This window comes from Pleuronectes platessa, chromosome 5, assembly GCF_947347685.1.
Source record: "Pleuronectes platessa chromosome 5, fPlePla1.1, whole genome shotgun sequence".
Lineage (NCBI taxonomy): Eukaryota > Metazoa > Chordata > Actinopteri > Pleuronectiformes > Pleuronectidae > Pleuronectes > Pleuronectes platessa.
Genome location: NC_070630.1, coordinates 26,273,446 through 26,292,813, shown reverse-complemented (window position 1 = coordinate 26,292,813; position 19,368 = coordinate 26,273,446). Strand labels below are relative to the sequence as shown.

The following is a 19,368-nucleotide window of genomic DNA, read 5'->3' as shown; positions in this document are numbered from 1 at the left end:
GATACTGAACCCCAAAATTGGCCCTTTTCATAGAAAAAGGGATGCACATAGATGATCTATAAATGTGAATGCCAAAAGCGCTATATAAATACAGACCACTACATCCTCTGCCCTTAATCCTCAAAGTCCTAAAACTTAGAAATGTTTGTCACAAGCTAACGTTTTTTTCTCTCCAGTCACCAAGCGTCTGATCGTTATGGGAACTGTTGTATTTTCGTATCAACCTCACTATGCAAAGCACCTTTAGATAATGTATGATGTGACTTGATGATATACTACAATTGAGATTGAATTAAATTATCAAGATGTTTTGTTTTTTTCGAAAAACAAGATAAAAAAGTTGTTTTCAAATTTGTTTAAACTCAAATGTCATCATCACTATCAGCCTCAAAACCAAGTATTGTTCCAAGAGAAATTTGAGCTATAATTAAGTTTAAAGTGCTGACACTGGTGTTATACGATATGAGAGGACATCCAGAATTAGTTCACACACTCAATTCTTGTGTCAATGATTTATTGTCTGTGTGAATCATTCTGAAAACAATGTTTCAAATACAGCGATACACGTGTGTACCATTCAGTAACACAAACTGAACACAATGTTGCTTAGAACAGCAACTTACCCTTTCACAACTAAACCTGAACAATTAAAAACATAATATTACAACACTACTCACAGAAAAGACGTGACTCAATAAAAAACCTTCATTGGGTAAAAAAAGAGTAAAGTTCAGACCTGGAGAGTAATGGAGTGTGAAAAATGAGTCCCTATACACTGAGCACTGTCTGGGAGAATATGATCAGAATTTTTTTTAGTATTCCATGAAAAGTGCAGTACACCGAATAAAACTTTGAGGTCTTGGAGTCTCTGATCTGATGTTTGTATGTCTTCTTAAATATTATTTATCGAGGAGCTGTAGTTCTGGAATACTGCAGTTCAATCTGAGTCTTTGTGTGCAGAATTTGGTGAGAGCTCACAAAGTCAAATACTGATTGTATTACTCCTCATGGCTCCATTCACAAGGAGAAAGAGAAATATTTACAGTACCAATCTAAATGCATCAACATGCAACGAATGAGACGAGTCCTCTGCACACAGGATCTGCCCTTTAGCTGGTGCAGTATTTCAGCTTCGGCTGTGAGGTTAACCAGCAAAACCTGCGGCCCAGCCCTGTAGCAAGAGGACAGGTCTACAGACACAAGACAGGTCTGATAAACTCAACTCCTCCCTCTTCTGTCCTTCTCTACATCCCATAAGACTTGGTCTCACTCTCAACGCTCTTGTTGACGTTTCCTTCATTTTTCTACGCAACTTCATCTGAGCTGGAGGAGCTCGGCAGGAGAACGCACTCCTTTCTTCTGCCCCTTTTCCGCCTCCGCTTAGCATTCCTCAACCTCCTGCGGATGATATCTAGAAGACACACAAAGATGACTGTGGTTAGAAATACACATAAAAGGTATCTTCTTACCTCCGCCAAGGAGGTTATGTTTTCTCTCCATTTCTTTGTTGGTTGGTTTGTATATTTGTTTGTTTGTAAGAAAGATAACACAGATAACACACAAACAGCTGAACAGATTTTATGAAAACTTCATGGACATTGGCCTGGGAATAATCTGTTAAATTGTGGTGCAAATCCAGATTAGTGGGCAGATCAAGGAATTTTGTATCACTAAGTAGGGCAGATTTCTCTGGTGTTTGATTCGTGTGTGATGGTCCACTTACCCGCCACACTGTCGTAGTCCTGCCGGGGATCACGCCAGTAAAGACTAGGTGTGGTCCTCCAGTGGCGGTACAGGCGAGTGTGAAGCACGGACAGCGTCAGGAGAACCAATAGGAAACCCAGTGCTGCTGCCGCCCAGACAGCATCATCCGTCCTGGGGGTCCTTGGCAACCCCTTGCTGATGATGGTGGGTTGGACGTCAGCTGCTGAGGCCTTGCTGCAGTCGCAGCGTTCGCCTGCCTTGCAGCTGGCACAGTCGTGGCTGTCCGGCAGGGGTGGAGACGCTGGCTGGGATTTGGAAACGGAATCGACGCCGTTGTTTTCACTTTTGTGGTGAGAGTGTGGGTGGGTGTGTGTTTGCTTATGCACCAGCTCTCTTTCTTTTACATCTACTACTTCATTGCTCTTCAACTTTCCTTCTGCTGCGATATAACTTTTCTCTTTAGAGTTATTCTCTCTCCTGCTGTGCTCAGCAGAGTCTTTACCTTCATCTTTGGGACTGAGGTCCAGTGCCTCAGGCCTTGCAGAGAGTTTGTCTTCACTGTTCACAACATCTGAGAGAACCTCTGTTTGAGCTGAGGGTTTTGTGTTTCTGGCTTCAGAGTCTTTAGATGTGAGCTGCAGTGTTACTTTCTGTATCGTTATCAAGCTTTTCTGAGAATCTGAAGTCTTCAATTCTAAAGAATCCGTCACCTGCCCGGATGTAAGGCTCTGATTCAGATTCTGGATGTTGGATTGAGGAGGAGCTTCACTTGGACCAGGAGGATCTGCACGAGTTCTGTTCCCTGGAGATTCCTCAGATGGTCCTAGTGTGGTGTTGTTGTTCTGGATGTCCCCTGTCTCATAGGCCGGCTGTGTTTTTCTCATAACAGCTCTTATTTGTCGGCTTTTCTCTTCCTTTTCCTTTTTTGTCAAGCTGTCGTTCCTCCTGTTGGATTCCAGCTCTGCCTCCACTGCTTCATTTAGCAGAGAAGAGATGGTCTGCTCACAGCACTGCCTCACAGAGTCCTGAGGATGTACAATAGAGACAGTTCATAGACTGCTGAATGACTCTTTTATGCTGCTTTTATTGCAGTGCATGTTAAATGACTTATAGTTAACAACGTGTGAAAGAAATCCCCATAATCATTTGTAAAGCCTCCGAACCTTCATCCGTGTTGAATGTTCCTCTGGATGTGTGTGTTGCAGCCGGTGCAGCTTTGCCGGCCGGGCTAGCAGCAGGTCGTACTTCCTGAAGTGGTTCACACCATTCAACTCATTTCCTGTGGTTGTCAGGGTATCCAGCCAATCACAGACGTCTGAAGAGGCCACAGTAGACAGCTCCAAAGTGCGACCCCAGGACACCAAGGCAATTGGCTGAAATCAGAGGTAGCAGTGAAAACTCATCCCCGCTCTTTTTTTCCAAAGACTCTCCCCTTCTGATTTAGTCATGGTGCACAAATGATCAGAAAACTGGGTTTTTGCAGGTTCCTACAAGTTACATTTAACACTTTTAAGACCAGAATGAATAACACTTCCCAGGGTTTATACACATTTTGACCAATGGATTTCCATGACTTTACAATAACTTTAAACCAAATTTCCATGACCAAACATTTTGTGAAATCTCGGTGTATACATGAATAAGTGACAAAATTCAGTATTAAAGCTAACCATGAATATTTCAAAGCATACAATATACTTTAAATTACACAAATGAATGAGACAATAGTTTGATTGAGGTCTTTGTCTGTTGTAATCCATGACATGTACTTTTCCATTTGTAGCCAAGCTTGGTTATATCTACACTTCCCTGGCGTATTGCATTATCCCGCCAAACTTTTCAATTAGTATGAGAGCATATGCCTGCTTATATTTGAGTGTATTTCTTTAAAAGCATATTAATTATTGAAAACTCAGCGTAAATGAACGACATGAAAATATGAATGTACCAAACTTCCCAAAATTGGTTAGGGATGTACAATATGTGGGACACTTGTAAGCACTTAACATTATAGCAAAAGTGCCTAGAAATGTCCCGACCAATCAGAATGAGCCGGACACTTCTAGGCACTTATCATTGAGTCAAAATGCCTAGAAATGTCCCACTCTCGGTGTTAGGGAAGTACAATACGTGGGACACTTGTAGGCACTTTACATTAAAGCAAAATGCCTAGAAATGTCCCACACTAGTGGTTATGGAGGTGCTATACTTTGGACACTTCTAGACACTAAATATAGTAGCAAAATGCCTAGAAATGTCCCGACCAATCAGAGTGAGCCGGACACTTCTAGGCACTTAACATTGAAGAAATTTCTAGAAATGTCACGACCAATTAGAATGAGCCGGACACTTCTAGGCACTTATCATTGAGGCAAAATGCCTAGAAATGTCCCACTCTTGGTGTTAGGATAGTACAATACGAGGGACACTTGTAGGCATTTTAAGTCTTCAACATCATTGCAGATAAACTGAACTGGCCGAGTAAATGCTGTGTCATCTCTACAGGCAGAGACAGTCGGTATCAGAGTCTGTACTGAGATCAGTTCTGACCCTGGTGTTTGTATCAGTTATCAATTCAACTTTGGTCTTGTTTGTAGCTTTACCACAGCTTGCTAACATATTTATCACCGAGAACAAACTACAACACAATGAGATATTACAAACTATGTAACTATGTAATCCCAACTGATGTTACGTTAAATCAATGTTAACAGAAGCTGCTTTCAAACACTTCACTGAACTCCCTAAATCCTCCGGACTTTCTCTGAGAGTCGGTTAATACAGCCCCCCCGGAGCAGGTCTGGAGGATCTCCGGAGCTCAGTGCATGTCTTAAAGCAACTTCAGTGTTTCTTACCATGTGTTGATTGAGGTGTGGATGTGGTGTAATGATGTATTCTGACAAACAGGAGCTGGCCAGGACTGAAAGAAAGTGACGCTCGTGGAGAGGAGCACAGGGGTGGTAGAGCAACACAGTAGCTCCTTGCTGGAAAAGACAAAACAGAAACACAAGCACACATTTGATTAGCAATTATTATCAAAAGGGGGAACAGAGAGACAGAATGAGATTTCTGGATTGTTTGTAGGACTTTGTTTTATGCCTGTTCAGAATGTTCCCATCAAGTTTAAACTGTGATGATCACTGATGACCGATAATCATCTGGAGGTTGAAAATAAATGGAGGGATAGGGTCTTGACAATTGCTCCTCCCAAAACACTCTAACGCTGGACTTCCTGGAGTCCTAAGACAATTTATTAGTGGTCTGAGAGGACAGGGAGCATAGAGGAAATTGTAAAAAAAATCATCAATAAATATTATTATTACTTTATTTTATAGATGCCTCTCTGTTTGATGTGAGGTAATCAATAAATAAAATGATTTAAATGTTCACTCGATGAAGGTATGAATAATATAGGCAAAATGTATATTTATGCTGAATGTACACACAGGTCTGTATCTCACAAACCACATTTACTATAACAACAGTCTGTCTCCTTATTGATGCCCTGAATAAAACCATTTATTTCTGTTCCAAGCAGATAAATGGATTTTGATTTCAGTGAGAGTGGAGACAGATGCAAATCCCAAAGATGTTTCATGTTTAAACTTACATGCAAGTTGTTGAGCCACCTGTGAGGAGGACAGTACACGTACTCTCCACTCTCTGCCCTGACTGGTCTGTACGCTCCACTGCACAAACGCACAAAGACACACACAGACACACAACTGAGATTCCTTGACAGCTCTTTTATACAGTATGTGACAAAGTTATATCTGCTGATAACTTGTGGTATTGCAAAGCAGTAGATAAGGACAATAACGAAAAGGGTATTTACAAATGTAGGTCAGCTGTTTGTACAGGACTGGAGATCTTAAACTTGGGTGTGGTCATCCACTGAATGACTTTCCACCTCACTTGAACCAACTAGATAAAATGTCAGCTCACACAGTCTTACCTGTTGGGAATGGTGTGATTGTAGCAGATGGGTTTGTTCATACACATCATCCTGGCTGGCTGCAGGGGAGAACAATGAGGTCCAGTGAGACTTTATCCACTCTGCACACCACTCGTCAAGCAGGCTTGACGCTTTGGATCATTTAAGCATTTGCATCTAAATTGTAGACTTTAATTTCCTCTGCCCAGTTTTTTATCTGCATTAGTTTGTGTTCTAGTTAGAGATTTGCTGGACACATTCCCATGGAACGTGGTGGGAGGATTTGGTTTGGGTCAGGGAAGAACTCGTTGAAATTGTGGAGTGTCAAAGGTTGAGTGAAAACTCAATAAAGATATAAGTGCTCTGTAAAGTGTTTGCTTACCTCAGGATCATACACTGTGTCAATACTGGGACGCCTCTGGAGATAAGGGGAGAGAACACAGCGTCAACCACTGAGAGCGCCACACCCTGTCTGTCTGGGAGGTGACCAGAGACAACAACTCAGAACTCCCATTATTTCTTCAACTTCTTGGTCCCAAGCATATTATAGCAAGCCCCCCCCCCCCCCCCCCCCCCCCATCCCATACATGGGTACGGACATGCAGAAGATGATGAGAATTGAGTCTATTGTCTCCATGGTTACCTGAATAGGCTCTGTCCAGGTAGACACTGGGCAGTCCCAATGAAGAGAGGCTGCAGGCAGGTCCCTGTCCAATGAGAGCTAACACACACACACACACACGCACGCACGATATGACTGTTCATGTCTGCAGCAGGTGAATACTTTAACGTGAATACTTAATTAGTAACTAGAGACCAATGAACACGCACGCGCGGCAGGTAATAACATGTACCTTTCCATTGTCACATCCTGGCCCCGGAGACTGGGAGGCACCGCACCGACCCACACTGACACACAGCGCGGCCAGGACCATCACTGTCAGCGGCCGGGACGTCTCTCGGCCCCACATGGCGACACAACCAGTCAGTCATTCGAGTGGGAACGGACCCACAACAGTAGCCATGGCGTCCCTCTGGTCCTCCAGCTCCAGGGCTTCAGACATTAGTTTGGTAAAGTCCCATGAACGGAGCCGCAGCGAGACGCGGTTAAAAAAGGTTTAAAAAAGAAGATGACGCCACACGAGCTGCCCTCTTTAAACTAAGCTAGCGTTAGCTTGTCAGGCTACATAAAACAGTGAACAGTGCTAATGACACTAACGTATATAAAGGTAAGAGAGTTGTGTTCAGCCATAACTACATCACTGCTGTCTGACACACAACTGTCAACCAACTACATTGTTCAAGAATCATTTCCTTTTTTTTCTTGGAGGGTTTATAATATAGCTTTTATATCAACTTCATTTTAAATTGCTTATAATCAATTTTTATGTTTATTTTTCGTGGATACATGAAATATAGCGTTTGTTATTTGTTCTTTTTCACTTTATCAGTAATGTGTATTAAGTATTATTTTGAAATTCAATTCCTATTTCCGGAGTTGACTAACATAGATATTGCTAGCTTCACAGAACTATTTAACTACGGAAGCTGGAAGGGAACATGATTATGAAGTTTGACAAGTAAGACGTGACACTGTGGTGAACGCTCTATACGTCCTCTGGGGGGCGACACAGCAGCATTACCTGATTTCTATCAGGGTTCACCATGTTTGATCAGATCAGATAAAGTGTATTGATCGCAGATCGGGACATTTGCTGACACAAGTCAGAGTGAAGTAGACAAGAGAATGAAAAGGGCAGTAGAATAAACACAAACATTTAATAGAAGTACTTACATGCATAAATAGACTGCCATAAGTATATAGGTAGGTGTTGTATACAAAAATAATATAAGTTCACCATAGTAAACTAAAAAGAAAAAACCTATATATTTTATTTACAACTACAAAAAGATGTGTGTGGCAATACAAATATATGTGCAGAGGAAGTAGAGGTAATTAGTAACTAGAGACCAATGAACAAACCCTCCTCCTGAGCTGAGAGGAAACAGGGTTATCATTTATAATGTGTATCATATAATTTGATCAATACATTTCATATACGGGCGTGAAACTGTATAAACTGTGTTTAAACATGACAAAACTTTACCACGTTACTTTCCACTCATGCATACGTTGTAGCTCCCACCAGTGAAACAGGCACTACCTGTTGACACAGGTAAACCAGCCATTCTGGCTGCAGAGGCCTCACCATTCACACACCGTCACAGAAATGAGACAATACCTCTTTCAAAATAAAACACTGTATGGATTAGTCTGAAATAAAAACAAACACTGTGTCAGCTGCTGTCTCTCATATATATATATATGTTAGAAACATTTATCATTCACAGCTAGATTGCGCACGGTAGGTTCTTAGTAGGTGCAGTTGTTTTTGTGTTTGTAGTTTTTTTTTCAAAGTGGAATTTATTCTGAAATCTGTGAAGGGAGGTGTCTGACTTTGGCGTCCTTTACACTTCCCTGTTGTCCCCACCCATAAAAAAGTCCAGCTCCTCACCTTGTTACCGAACTGCCCAGGTAGGTCTGTCAGAGGAGACCTGGGCCCCTGGACTGAGAGACCAGGACCTGGATGGAGTCCATTCTCCCCAAAGGTGTGTTCTCTTTTAAACTAAGATTTGTTTTTAACTTGACTTAGTTTAGAGCTTGATCAGTGTTGTTCCATGACATTTTTTAGCTCTAATCAGCAGATGACAATCATTTCTGAAAGTACTGTCTATATTACTGTTTTATGGAATTATTCCTAACACTAAAGTAGTCACACACATAACATAGCACATAGCACAGACACTTTCTCCTTTCCCTGTATTGTTAAGGGTTTTGGCACTGCTCAACTCTTATAATATTTTGGTATTTCAAGTGGATATCTGGCAAAGGTCAGCAAAAAGACAATCTGCAGAAATCCCTTAATTATTTGGCAGCTTTTATTTGTTTTATATTTGATAGGTTAGTTTAGGGAAGTGAAGCAACAGGGAAGTGCAGTCCCTTAGTATTTTTCATACGACCAGCATAGAAAACTTGGCTGATAAAGTTTGTAGACACTGGCAGCTCATAAAAAATATTCTGAGTAACTGGCGTCTGTCTGCAAAACATCTCTGTTCCTGTCACACTGTGCTGTTCAGCTCCAAGTGGAGCAGCCGCTGCAGGTGTTGAGCAGCCGGCGGCTGTCCCCCTGCCCTGTGGTTTGCCGCCCCTCGCCGAGGAGGCAGAGCCTGCAGGTCTGGAAGAGAAGATTCAACCTAAACACCCGTCAGGAGCAAGAGATGGACAGGTGAGCAGGAGCAATCATTTAAGTGCAGCGATCCATTGTATTTTACTATCAAATATTCTACCTGTACTCTTTAGAAGCTCAGTTTAGACCTAGCTTATTCTTTCCCTTCTATGCTGCAGCTGCATGATATTGCATGAAGTTATATTCCTAGAATTTGACTGTTCATCAGATGAATTGTACCAGTCAATTCCTAAGTGGATATCTTTTGGAAAAACCTCCCAAGAACAACAATAACAACAAACTGTAGGGCAACTTCATGCTTTATCTGGTGTAGCAATGCAGAGGCTACTACTAATATAATTACCTGCAACACATCTGGGATGCATGAACAAATCTCTGCTCTTTCTCTTTTTGTTCGCCACCAGGATCTGTTCTCATTCGACAGCTCTGTGTCCTCCGACGAGGATGAGGGTATTGGCAAGAAAGATAAAAAGAAGAAGAAGCTAAAGAAGAAGAAGAAGAAAGTATGTGTCCGAAAATACTTGTCTTCAGTGCTAACCAAGCAATATTCACTGTGAAATGTTCTATATTGTTACCAAGTCAGTTCTTGAAAAGTGTCAAATGATGAGATGAAATCCCGTCACTTGACAACAGTCAGGAGCTCTCTTGGCTACTGGAGGGTGAGTGGATTCTGCTCAGGTGAGGCTGCAGAAATCATGAGTTTGCACAATCCTGACATCTGCCACAGGGCGGCTGTGCCGTGTGGGCTGCGCCTAGCAACGGCCAATCAAACAGCAGAGAATATCCAAACAAATTAATTGGTTTATAACTCATGTCAACTGTCACTTTTGCAGCATTGTGTGGGTGTGTTTGTGTGGGTGTGATTTGTAAAATGGCTGCTTGTGTAGTTCCTTTGTGTGTTGCCAAGTGTCTGAAGAGCCCTTCCCTTCTGCTGCCAGCCACAGAGCTGCCTCTAAGTGTGGCTGACAAAGTCTCACTCAACTGTTTCTTTAGTGACTCTTTCATTTAGATTCTCATTTTGCACTTTCACCAACAAAGGTGTGTATTAATAAGCCTGTGTACAACAGGTCGAGCAATAATTTCCCTTTCTTTCTGCACAGGCTTCCAGCTCCTCCTCATCTTCTTCATCCTCCTCCTCCTCCTCCTCATCTTCTTCCTCTTCCTCTTCTTCGAGTAGCTCCTCAGACAGTGACAGTGACAGTGAGGTAAGTTGTGTTTAGGACGTAGGTGCTGAACAAGGAAGCCCGAGGTAGTGTGAGGGCATATTGCCTCCTCACATCTCCTGTCTGGCAACAACATGTCACAGTTGTCACATTTCTTCCAATAGCACATAGCTTTCCTGAGACTTGATTTCTGCGTCGATCATTATGAGAGGAGCTATGTCGCTCGATGCTCCGCTCTTGGGAGTCTTTCAGTTGAGTCAAAGAATCTGTTGATCTGATGGTTCCACAGTGCAGTTTTTGTGTTGTTGTTAATCCCTGAGATTTAGAGCTCTTGCTTTCCTGAGGCACTGCTAAATGCATTCATGTGCCACAAGCACAAACACTTTCACAACAGCTTACAGGGGACTGATTGTCCCTTCTAACTATGTCAGCGCCTTAGGTCAGGATATGTGGGTTTGTCAGAGCTGACAATACGAGCATATTTAGGGTGGAATGGCTCTCAATCTGACTGTATGCATCAATAAATAAAAATGTCATTTTATTCTGAAAGATGTGGGATAAGAACATGAATCATCCCCAGACCTGCTATGTCAACAGATTCAGATTTGTAATAACTAAGAGGAAAAAAAGGAAAAAAGCATTTCACCTTTTTTTCAAGTGGTTTGGTAACATTTCTGCTTCATGTGACTGCAGTCACACGGTAGCATGATGACTGGGGTGTTTTCTGAGGGTGTGGGCGGAAATCAGGAGAGTCAGGAAAAGAAAGTGACAAGTTCTGAACACAAAAGAGAGAAACAAAGGTCAAGATAAACTTTGTGGTGAAACTATTCACAAAATGTAGTTACCACCCCATCTGTTCACTTAGAGGCGACCAGTTCTTACTAGAATACATTTGACTTGACGCAAATGCCCTGGATCTGATAGCGGGCGGTATCTGACAGGAGAGTGACACACCCAGAGACGGAGTTAGACACACCCTCTGTATCTAACACAGAATGTCACAGCAATTAAAAAAAATATGTGTGATCTGTGCAGAGTTATCTGGATTGGGAACTCCCTAGAAACCTTAAATATGTGGTTGTGAGTCCATGTTGAAAGTAATTACACAGTTATTGTGCTGTATACTCATGTATCCAGTTTGTAATATTGTATGAGTCATATTTAAAGTCTGTACGTATAATTTCTCTCGTGTTGGTTTTGGCTGCACCATCATAGTAGGTGCGGGCGTTTGTTATCTGACCCTAGTGAAGAAAACTCTTTATCTATATCTTGTAGGAAACACCCAAGCCTGATCCAATCCGTTTTCTTTATTTACACAGTATAAAATAAATGGAACACTCATTTTGAAAATGACTTTCATGCACATGCACATATATATAAAAGATCTTTTTTTTTTAACTGATGTCATGAACAAATCGACTTTACCTTGCAGGATGACAAGAAGAAGAAGAAAAAGGACAAGAAGAAGAAAAAGGATGAGAAGAAAGAGTATGTCTGGGACAGTGTTATCATATCTCAGTCTGGTAAGAGAACCTTAGTGAATCTCATTAGCTGTTGTCGAGCGATGTTTGTGCTGTGATTTATTTGATGAAAAATGAATGAATGTATTTTGAGGCAATCTCTGTTTATTCTGTCTAAACAAGCAAAACAACAAATTCCATGTACCTGTACATATGTAGGGCCCCGACACAGATCAAACAACATAAATAAGTCTGCAATTTACACTTAGCTTTAAACGAGCCTTACGGAAGAGGCTAACATACAAAAACCATATTGGATACATATTACTGCTGTGTAATCAGTTTACACAGTTTAAAATTGCAATTACAAAAGTATTTAATGCATAAAGTCAGTCCCGCCCAAAGAAATACACTTGCATGTATTCCTGTCTTCCAACAAAAAAAATGTCTAAGGTTATTTAGAAAAAACAAGTGGATGATTCTATTAAATCTCGTCTGCTGTTGTTTTACTTAAAACAAAAATGTCCTCTTTCTCATTGGGCTCATAAACATATAAACATGACTAAATAAAGCAGTTAAAGTGGAGTCGATGAAGATGTGATATATGCCTATATACTCTCTTCTTCAGTTGAGGTAAGCTTGCGCTGCAGCTTGAGCATGAGGGTGGTATTTTTTGCTGAGGGGCTTCTGATACTTCCAGTTAGTGCAGATTCTCCAGTAATTAAATTGTCTTCTAAGCTGGTGCCTGTATGTGGTGACAGTCAGCTGCGGCTGCTCATCAATCTCCAACATTATCACCTGTACGGTTCATAGACGTCTTTCAAGTTCTGTGTTCTCAGCAACTCATGAACTTATTCAAACGTACACATTTTGATTTTCTTTCAGTCACTTTAAAACTTACTTTTTTACACAATTGGCTGCTTTTGTGAAGAAATAAACAGAATTACATTAAACTATGTATAGAACTTCATGATTGTCCACATATGTTTGTTTTCTAAATCAAATATATAGTTCGGGAGAGTTTTCTCAACTAACGATGTATGAATACATGATTTTCATTTATTAAAGAGAAGCTTTAAATTGTTACTGTTTGAATATTTCCAGGTCCTGATGACCAGACGGAGTTGGTGTGTGGAGAGGGTCTGAAGAACAGCCTGGTGAGAGAGGAAACAAACCGTTCTCCATTTCTAGCATGCTTGTGATGTTACATTTGTCATTTAATATTTTTTTACTTTGTTTATTTTTTCAGGATTTGGACTCATCAGATGATACGGATGACAAGAAGAAAGACAAAAAGAAGAAGAAGAAGAAGAAGGACAAGAAAAAGAAAGACAAGAAGAATAAGGATAAGAAGAAGAAGAAGAAAAAGAAGGTATAGTAACACGATCATAATGAATCATTTTACGAAAAAATTATTTTATGAATCATATGTAATGAAAACAATGAAACATTCATATATAATTGACACTGCTTTACATTAATTCATGTCTTTGCTGTGCTTCCTCTGTCGCAGGAATCATCATCCTCCTCTTCATCTGACAGTTCATCATCTGACAGTGAAGATGAGAAGAAGAAGAAAAAGAAAAAGAAGAAGGTAAATATAATTGATATGAATTAACCAATATAATAGTTCCTGTGTCTGTATAAGAACAAACAATGTTAATATTATTAAATCCGTCATTTAATTTCTTCTCCTTCATTTTACAGGACTCTTCATCAGATAGCTCCTCCTGTTCATCATCTTCTTCTGACAGCGAAGACAACAAGAAGAAAAAGAAAAAGGACAAGAAGAAGAAGAAGAAGAAGAAAGATAAGAAAAAGGTAAAGGGAAGTGTCTGTTTTGTCATTTCAGCCTTCAACCTATAATGGTAAGTGATTCTGTAATTTAAAATGTAACTGAAGACTGGGAGGATTCCACAGAAAGATATTGTAATATATTTATATTTGTTATGAATAGTAAGTCACAAGTCACATATAGATTGTTCTTTCTTGCGAATGACATATTTATGATTATTTATAATGTGTGATTTGTGTTGCAGAATAAAGCGCTAGTCTTGCTGTACTCTGAATAGTAAACTGAATTTTTGTATTGTTTTATTTACACAGGATTCAAGCTCCTCATGTTCATCCTCATCCTCATCATCTGACAGTGATGGAGATAAGAAAAAGAAGAAGAAGAAAAAGGACAAGAAAAAGAAGAAGAAGAAGGATAAGAAGGTTAAATATATGTTAATTTATTGTATTTAAAAAACATCAATGCCTTTAAATGTAAATTTTCCGGTCACAATTTTATTTGATATCTGCATAAAGAAGGCTCAGGTGTTATCAGGCAGGATCTGGGTTAAACTCTTCCATTCGCTAAGCATGACGTGTTCACTTTGAAGTCTTCACTTTGTAGCAGCGAGCGAACCTAACTCCTCAACTCTGCACATACCTCCTCAGAAAAAAATGTAGAAGCTTGTGTGCCTGTCAAGGCCTGCAGGAGAACGGCTTGTTACGTTACATAGTTCTAACACACTGTCTTGACACCTCGCCTCATATTTGTTCAAATTCCTCACTGCTCCAGACACAAGTCGGTGTGGACAATGATTTCTCATTATTTATCAACAAGGACGTGTTCTAATGTGTTATATGTCTAGTATGTGTGTGTGTGTTTGTGTGAGTGTGTGTAGACTTGTAGGGAGAAATGAGGTATAGTATATATTCTCAGCCTAAGCTTGATTGTATCTGTGTGAATTCACAGGATGAAGAGCAGAATGAGCTCAGCAGTGTGGTCGCTCTCTCAGCAGCTGGTGAGCGTTCACCTTATTTCCAACGCCTGGAAATCACAGCAGCAATCGTCACTGTTTGTTGTGTTGACGCATCAATGTTGAACTCTGTCCCTTTCTGCAGAAAATGAGACTGCAGGACCAAGTACTGAAGGAGATAAAAAGACAGATGGAGATGCTGAGAAGGTGAAATACTCGCACAAACTGTTTGCATGCCGCACATATTCCTGTATACGTACAAACACATACAAAGTTACTGTTCTCTTTTGTCCTGACAGGCAAAAGACAAAGAGCTTAAAGCAGCAGGCAAAGACAAGCTGTGCGCTGCATCAGCTGGTACGTGTGCTTGTACACAAATTAAACAAATCAACGCAAAGTCAGGGTCAGTGAAAGTGTTTTTGTATTGGTTGTAATGATGTTTCCTGTCCAGCAGGGGGGACAGAGGCATTCCATGACGCTATTGAGGAAGGCCACCTGAGTGATGATGAGGGAGAGGGCGACAAGGATAACGAGAAGAAGAAGAAGAAGAAGCTGAAGAAGAAGAAGGAGAAGGTAATTGTGCTATATGCATGCTGCATTAAAGAGTATGCATTAGTCTCCCTTTAATGCCCTTTAATGGGCATTGCAATTGCTCTAGTATGTTATCACCAGCGGCTACTAATGCAATATTTACAACATAATATTGTTATCCTATAGTGTAAAGATCAAAATCCACAGTGATGTAAAAAATTATAATAATTTGCTGTGTGTACAGGAGTCTGGTTCATGTTCAGACAGTGACGATGATAATGAGGATAAGAAGAAGAAAAAGAAGAAGAAGAAGAAGGAAAAGGTATAGAGAGCCATGAAATCTCTTTATATATCAGTATATATCTGCTGAAAGTGTTATTTCCCTCAGTCACCTTCTATGGATTGGGCTGTATATCACATTATGCCTTTTTCTTTTTTTTTACTTGACTCTTGACATAAAAGTCATGACAAAAAAATATAACTATTTGGAAGTGTAAATGTGATCGTTTCAATATGATACACAGGACTCTTCCAGCTCCTCTTCAGATAGTGAAGATGATAAGAAGAAAAAGAAGAAGAAGAAGAAGAAGGAGAAGGTTTGTTTCTTCACGACACGTGTATTACATTTGTTGTACTCTGTGTGTGGTTTCAGGTGTGTATTGTAATAGTATTTAATCATTGTCTATTATTTTGTGTTTCAGGATTCCAGCTCTTCCTCTTCCTCTGAGAGCGAGGATGAAAAGAAGAAGAAAAAGAAGAAGAAGAACAAGGAGAAGAAGAAGGACAAGGTTAGTTTCTTCATAAAACTTCTGTTTATACATTTTTTTTACTTGTATAGTTAATGTGTGGTTTTGTTGTGTATTGTATATATATATTAAGTCACTCTCTTTGCTCTTAATTTACAGGAATCGTCTGATAGCGAAGATGAAAAGAAGAAGAAGAAAAAGAAGAAGAAGACAAAGAAGAAGAAGGATAAGGTTTGTGTCTTCAGTCTTAACAACACTTTTCTATATTCATAATTTTATGTTTGTGCTTTTTCTGGGCTGATTCAGTTGTGAATTAAATTCATATCATATTGTTTTTGCTGCTTTTGTTTTATAGGATTCCAGCTCTTCCTCTTCCTCCTCGTCCTCTGATAGTGAAGATGAAAAGAAGAAGAAGAAAAAGAAGAAGAAGAAGAAGCCAAAGAAAAAGAAGGATAAGGTTTGTATTTTCAAAACATTTCTGTATTTTAATTATTTTGTTGTGCTTTTTCTAGGCTGATTCAGTTGTGTATTATATAGATATTAAATTATTCTTGCCACTTTCGTTTTACAGGATTCCAGCTCTTCCTCTTCCTGCTCTTCCTCTGATAGCGAAGATGAAAAGAAGGAGAAGAAGAAGAAAAAGAAGAAGAAGAAGAAGCCAAAGAAAAAGAAGGATAAGGTTTGTATTTTCAAAACATTTCTGTATTTAAATTATTTTGTTGTGCTTTTTCTAGGCTGATTCAGTTGTGTATTATATAGATATTAAATTATTCTTGCCACTTTCGTTTTACAGGATTCCAGCTCTTCCTCTTCCTGCTCTTCCTCTGATAGCGAAGATGAAAAGAAGGAGAAGAAGAAGAAAAAGAAGAAGAAGCCAAAGAAAAAGAAGGATAAGGTTTGTATTTTCAAAACATTTCTGTATTTAAATTATTTTGTTGTGCTTTTTCTAGGCTGATTCAGTTGTGTATTATATAGATATTAAATTATTTTTGCCACTTTCGTTTTACAGGATTCCAGCTCTTCCTCTTCCTGCTCTTCCTCTGATAGCGAAGATGAAAAGAAGGAGAAAAAGAAGAAAAAGAAGAAGACAAAGAAGAAGAAGGATAAGGTTTCTGTCTTCACAACCTTTGTGTGTATTAAGTTTGTGTCCTTATGCTTTTTATATATTGTGTATATTGTTAATTATAAATCATTTTCAGTGCTTTTGTTTTACAGGATTCCTGCTCCTCCTCTTCCTCTGATAGCGAAGATGAAAAGAAGAAGAAGAAGAAGAAGAAGAAGAAGAAGAAGCCAAAGAAGACGAAGAAGGATAAGGTTTTTAATACTATTGTGTTTTACAGTTTTTGGATGTTTTTGATTGGTTGTTTGGTATCGTATTATATCATTATTGTTTCTTTTGGTTTTCAGGATTCCAGCCCTTCCTCTTCCTCTGACAGTGAAGATGACAAGAAGAAGAAGAAAAAGAAGAAGGTAAACATGATGGATTACTTATAATGTGTTGTGTTGTAATAATGGTTTATTTACCTCTGTTCTCTAACTGATACTTGTTAAATTTCATCCATGAACAAACACTTGTAGAAGTCCAGCTCTTCTGATGACAGCTCCTGTCCCTCCTCATCCTCCTCTTCCTCTGATAGTGATGATGACAAGGTGAGGTGACACACATGTACAACACTGTACACTCCACACAGTAAAGAGATGTAGCACCTGCACAATCCAACATCTTTTTGTCTTATCTTAGAAAAAGAAAGATAAGAAAAAGAAGAAGAAGAAGGACAAGAAGAAGAAAAAGAAGGTGAGAACACCTCATCTTTTGTTTTCCATCCCAGGTTTTCAGTTGATGAAATGTGTTTACATTTTCAGTGTTATGAACTTTTTGAGATGGATGGATGGATAGATAGATGGCGAGATAGACTCATAGCATGTTCAATGCGAATATTAAGGTAATAATATGATAACTCATCACTGTGTGGTTCTACGGTTCAAATGAAACAAATTTTTTTATTCTCTTTCTAGGATTCTTCCGACTCCTCTAGCGATGACGATACGAAGAAAAAGACTAAGAAGAAAAAGGATAAGAAGAAAAAGAAAAAAAAAGACAAGAAAAAGGTAAAGCAATGTGTATGCGTATTTTTTGAGAATATTAAAATTAATAAGTGTTGTTTCCTGTGCGTATTAAAATGGTGCATTTCTTCTGAAAATAGGCAATACGGTAACATAGTTATTATTTATGTTCAAGGACTCAGAGTCTTCTAGTAGTGATGATGACATGAAGAAAAAGAAGAAGAAAAAGGACAAGAAGAAGAAAAAGAAGAAGGACACGAAGAAGGTAATTTACTATGTGGTTTTAAAGTGTTTGTTCACTTTGTCCTTAAAAAAAGGTGATTGACATCCTTTAAATCTGAGCAGGACTCCAGCCCCAGTTCATCTGATAGTTCCTGTGACAGCGACAAGGAAAACAAGGAGGACAAGAAGGACAAGAAAAAGAAGAAGAAAAAGGTAAATTACTCAAATTAGTCAAATGAGAATATCATCAGATAATGAAATCATATCCCCAGCGAAGGTGACATTTTTCCCCCTGCTTCCTGTTTGCAGAGTTCGGGTTCTTCAGGAAGTGAAACTGATAAGAAGAAGAAGACTGTAAGTTTTTTTATGATATAGATTCTGTGAAAACTATCATTGGTGATTACAAGTTTGAATGAATTGTCGGGTTAAACAGATTTTTTCCTCAAAGTAAGGAAACTGACAGAATATGTCCTCACAGACGGTTCAGCCTCCCATTCACAGAGCCCCTTTGTGTGTTGGTGTCAATGTCATTACAGGACAATCCTAATGGCGAGCAAAGCAGTGACCCAAAAGTGGAAGATTCAGCTTCAGGTTGTGGTGAATTTTCTGCCCCCAGTGGCAGCAGCGGCAGCAGCTCAAAGCCCGGTGTCTCTCCAGGTGTCGTCTCCTATGTGTCACTCCCCTCCAAACCTGTCTTAAAACTGGATCCTTCCAGAGTCTCAGCCTTCTTAGCTGTCCCAGCTGTTCCTGCTGTCCCTGCTGTCCCAGATGTCCCAGCTGTCCCTGCTGTCCCTGCTGTCCCAGCTGTCCCTGCTGTCCCTGCTACCTCAGTGAATATCGGAGAACGGGTCTACATTCGCAGACCTCCCAGCCCCATGGAGTCCCTGATGGGGAGCCCGCGGCGGTACGGAGAAGCAGGGACACGTCCCACAACCCACCTCACCTCAAGTGATCTGCTGAGAGGCGCCAAGCCTTACAAATAAATACGTTACTTGTTTCAAAAAGCGTGTTACAGGACACTTGAAACAGTTGAATGCTCAGTTCCCTGATTTAATGCAATTACAAAAAAAAGATCACTCACCATGAAAAATAAAAGGAGTAATTTTTGGTGGTTGTTCTGTTTAAAACAGAGGTTACTGGGTAAAGATGCATGGGGACATTATGAAATGTTCAGGTTGAAGAATAATTGTATCACTCTGTATTAAAAAAGCACATGAGTGGAGGAATTGTCAACTCACAATCACAGGAGATGATTACAAACGCTTGGTTCAGGGAATAAAATAATGATTTTATTTGTTTTGTGTCTTGTATTTATTATTATTAAAAGTAGTAGTAGTAGTAGTAGTAGTATTGCTCTATTAATGGCAGTGGCTAAACAGTAACTCACAGGCTGCATATTTAACATATGCTGCCTCCCGTACTTCTACATGTCAACTTTGTCAGGTACGGCGCAGGAACTAAAGTATTAACAGACGAGAAGAATCGAGTTATTTCACTTGTTATGTCAGCCTTGAGTTATTTCATTGACAACATTTGAGAAATCCTACAA

At 39.7% G+C, this 19,368-nt stretch overlaps 2 protein-coding genes across 7 annotated transcripts; one reads left to right on the top strand and one right to left on the bottom strand.

Annotated features, from left to right (window-relative positions):
* Nucleotides 1-497: 497 nt before the first annotated feature.
* On the bottom strand, nt 498-6,918 carry tp53i13 (tumor protein p53 inducible protein 13). 2 transcript variants are annotated; one of them, XM_053422499.1, is made up of 9 exons: nt 6,493-6,918; nt 6,282-6,359; nt 6,021-6,056; nt 5,660-5,718; nt 5,315-5,393; nt 4,560-4,688; nt 2,868-3,077; nt 1,724-2,729; nt 498-1,411 (listed from the first exon to the last, which is right to left on the bottom strand). In XM_053422499.1, exons 1-9 carry the CDS (start codon nt 6,607-6,609, stop codon nt 1,305-1,307), a joined length of 1,821 nt encoding a protein of 606 aa, XP_053278474.1. In that variant the 5' UTR covers nt 6,610-6,918; the 3' UTR covers nt 498-1,304. The 2 variants fall into 2 exon arrangements, with proteins under 2 accessions (XP_053278474.1, XP_053278475.1); XM_053422500.1 differs by having other exon boundaries at nt 6,021-6,114; nt 6,493-6,546.
* A 1,206-nt stretch (nt 6,919-8,124) lies between these two features.
* LOC128440671 (cylicin-1) lies at nt 8,125-18,849 on the top strand. 5 transcript variants are annotated; one of them, XM_053423453.1, is made up of 31 exons: nt 8,125-8,248; nt 8,777-8,925; nt 9,291-9,389; nt 9,987-10,091; nt 11,482-11,572; nt 12,614-12,666; nt 12,759-12,881; nt 13,023-13,103; nt 13,217-13,330; nt 13,616-13,726; nt 14,253-14,301; nt 14,402-14,463; nt 14,556-14,613; nt 14,711-14,829; nt 15,032-15,109; nt 15,312-15,383; nt 15,489-15,575; nt 15,693-15,764; nt 15,889-15,990; nt 16,105-16,212; nt 16,327-16,428; nt 16,543-16,662; nt 16,749-16,847; nt 16,941-17,003; nt 17,112-17,183; nt 17,275-17,328; nt 17,550-17,642; nt 17,773-17,862; nt 17,943-18,032; nt 18,129-18,173; nt 18,356-18,849. In XM_053423453.1, the coding sequence occupies exons 1-31, from the start codon at nt 8,227-8,229 to the stop codon at nt 18,800-18,802; spliced, it is 3,030 nt and encodes a 1,009-aa protein (XP_053279428.1). In that variant the 5' UTR covers nt 8,125-8,226; the 3' UTR covers nt 18,803-18,849. The 5 variants fall into 5 exon arrangements, with proteins under 5 accessions (XP_053279428.1, XP_053279429.1, XP_053279427.1 ...); XM_053423454.1 differs by having other exon boundaries at nt 14,708-14,829; nt 16,543-16,641; XM_053423452.1 differs by having other exon boundaries at nt 14,708-14,829.
* Nucleotides 18,850-19,368: the final 519 nt, after the last annotated feature.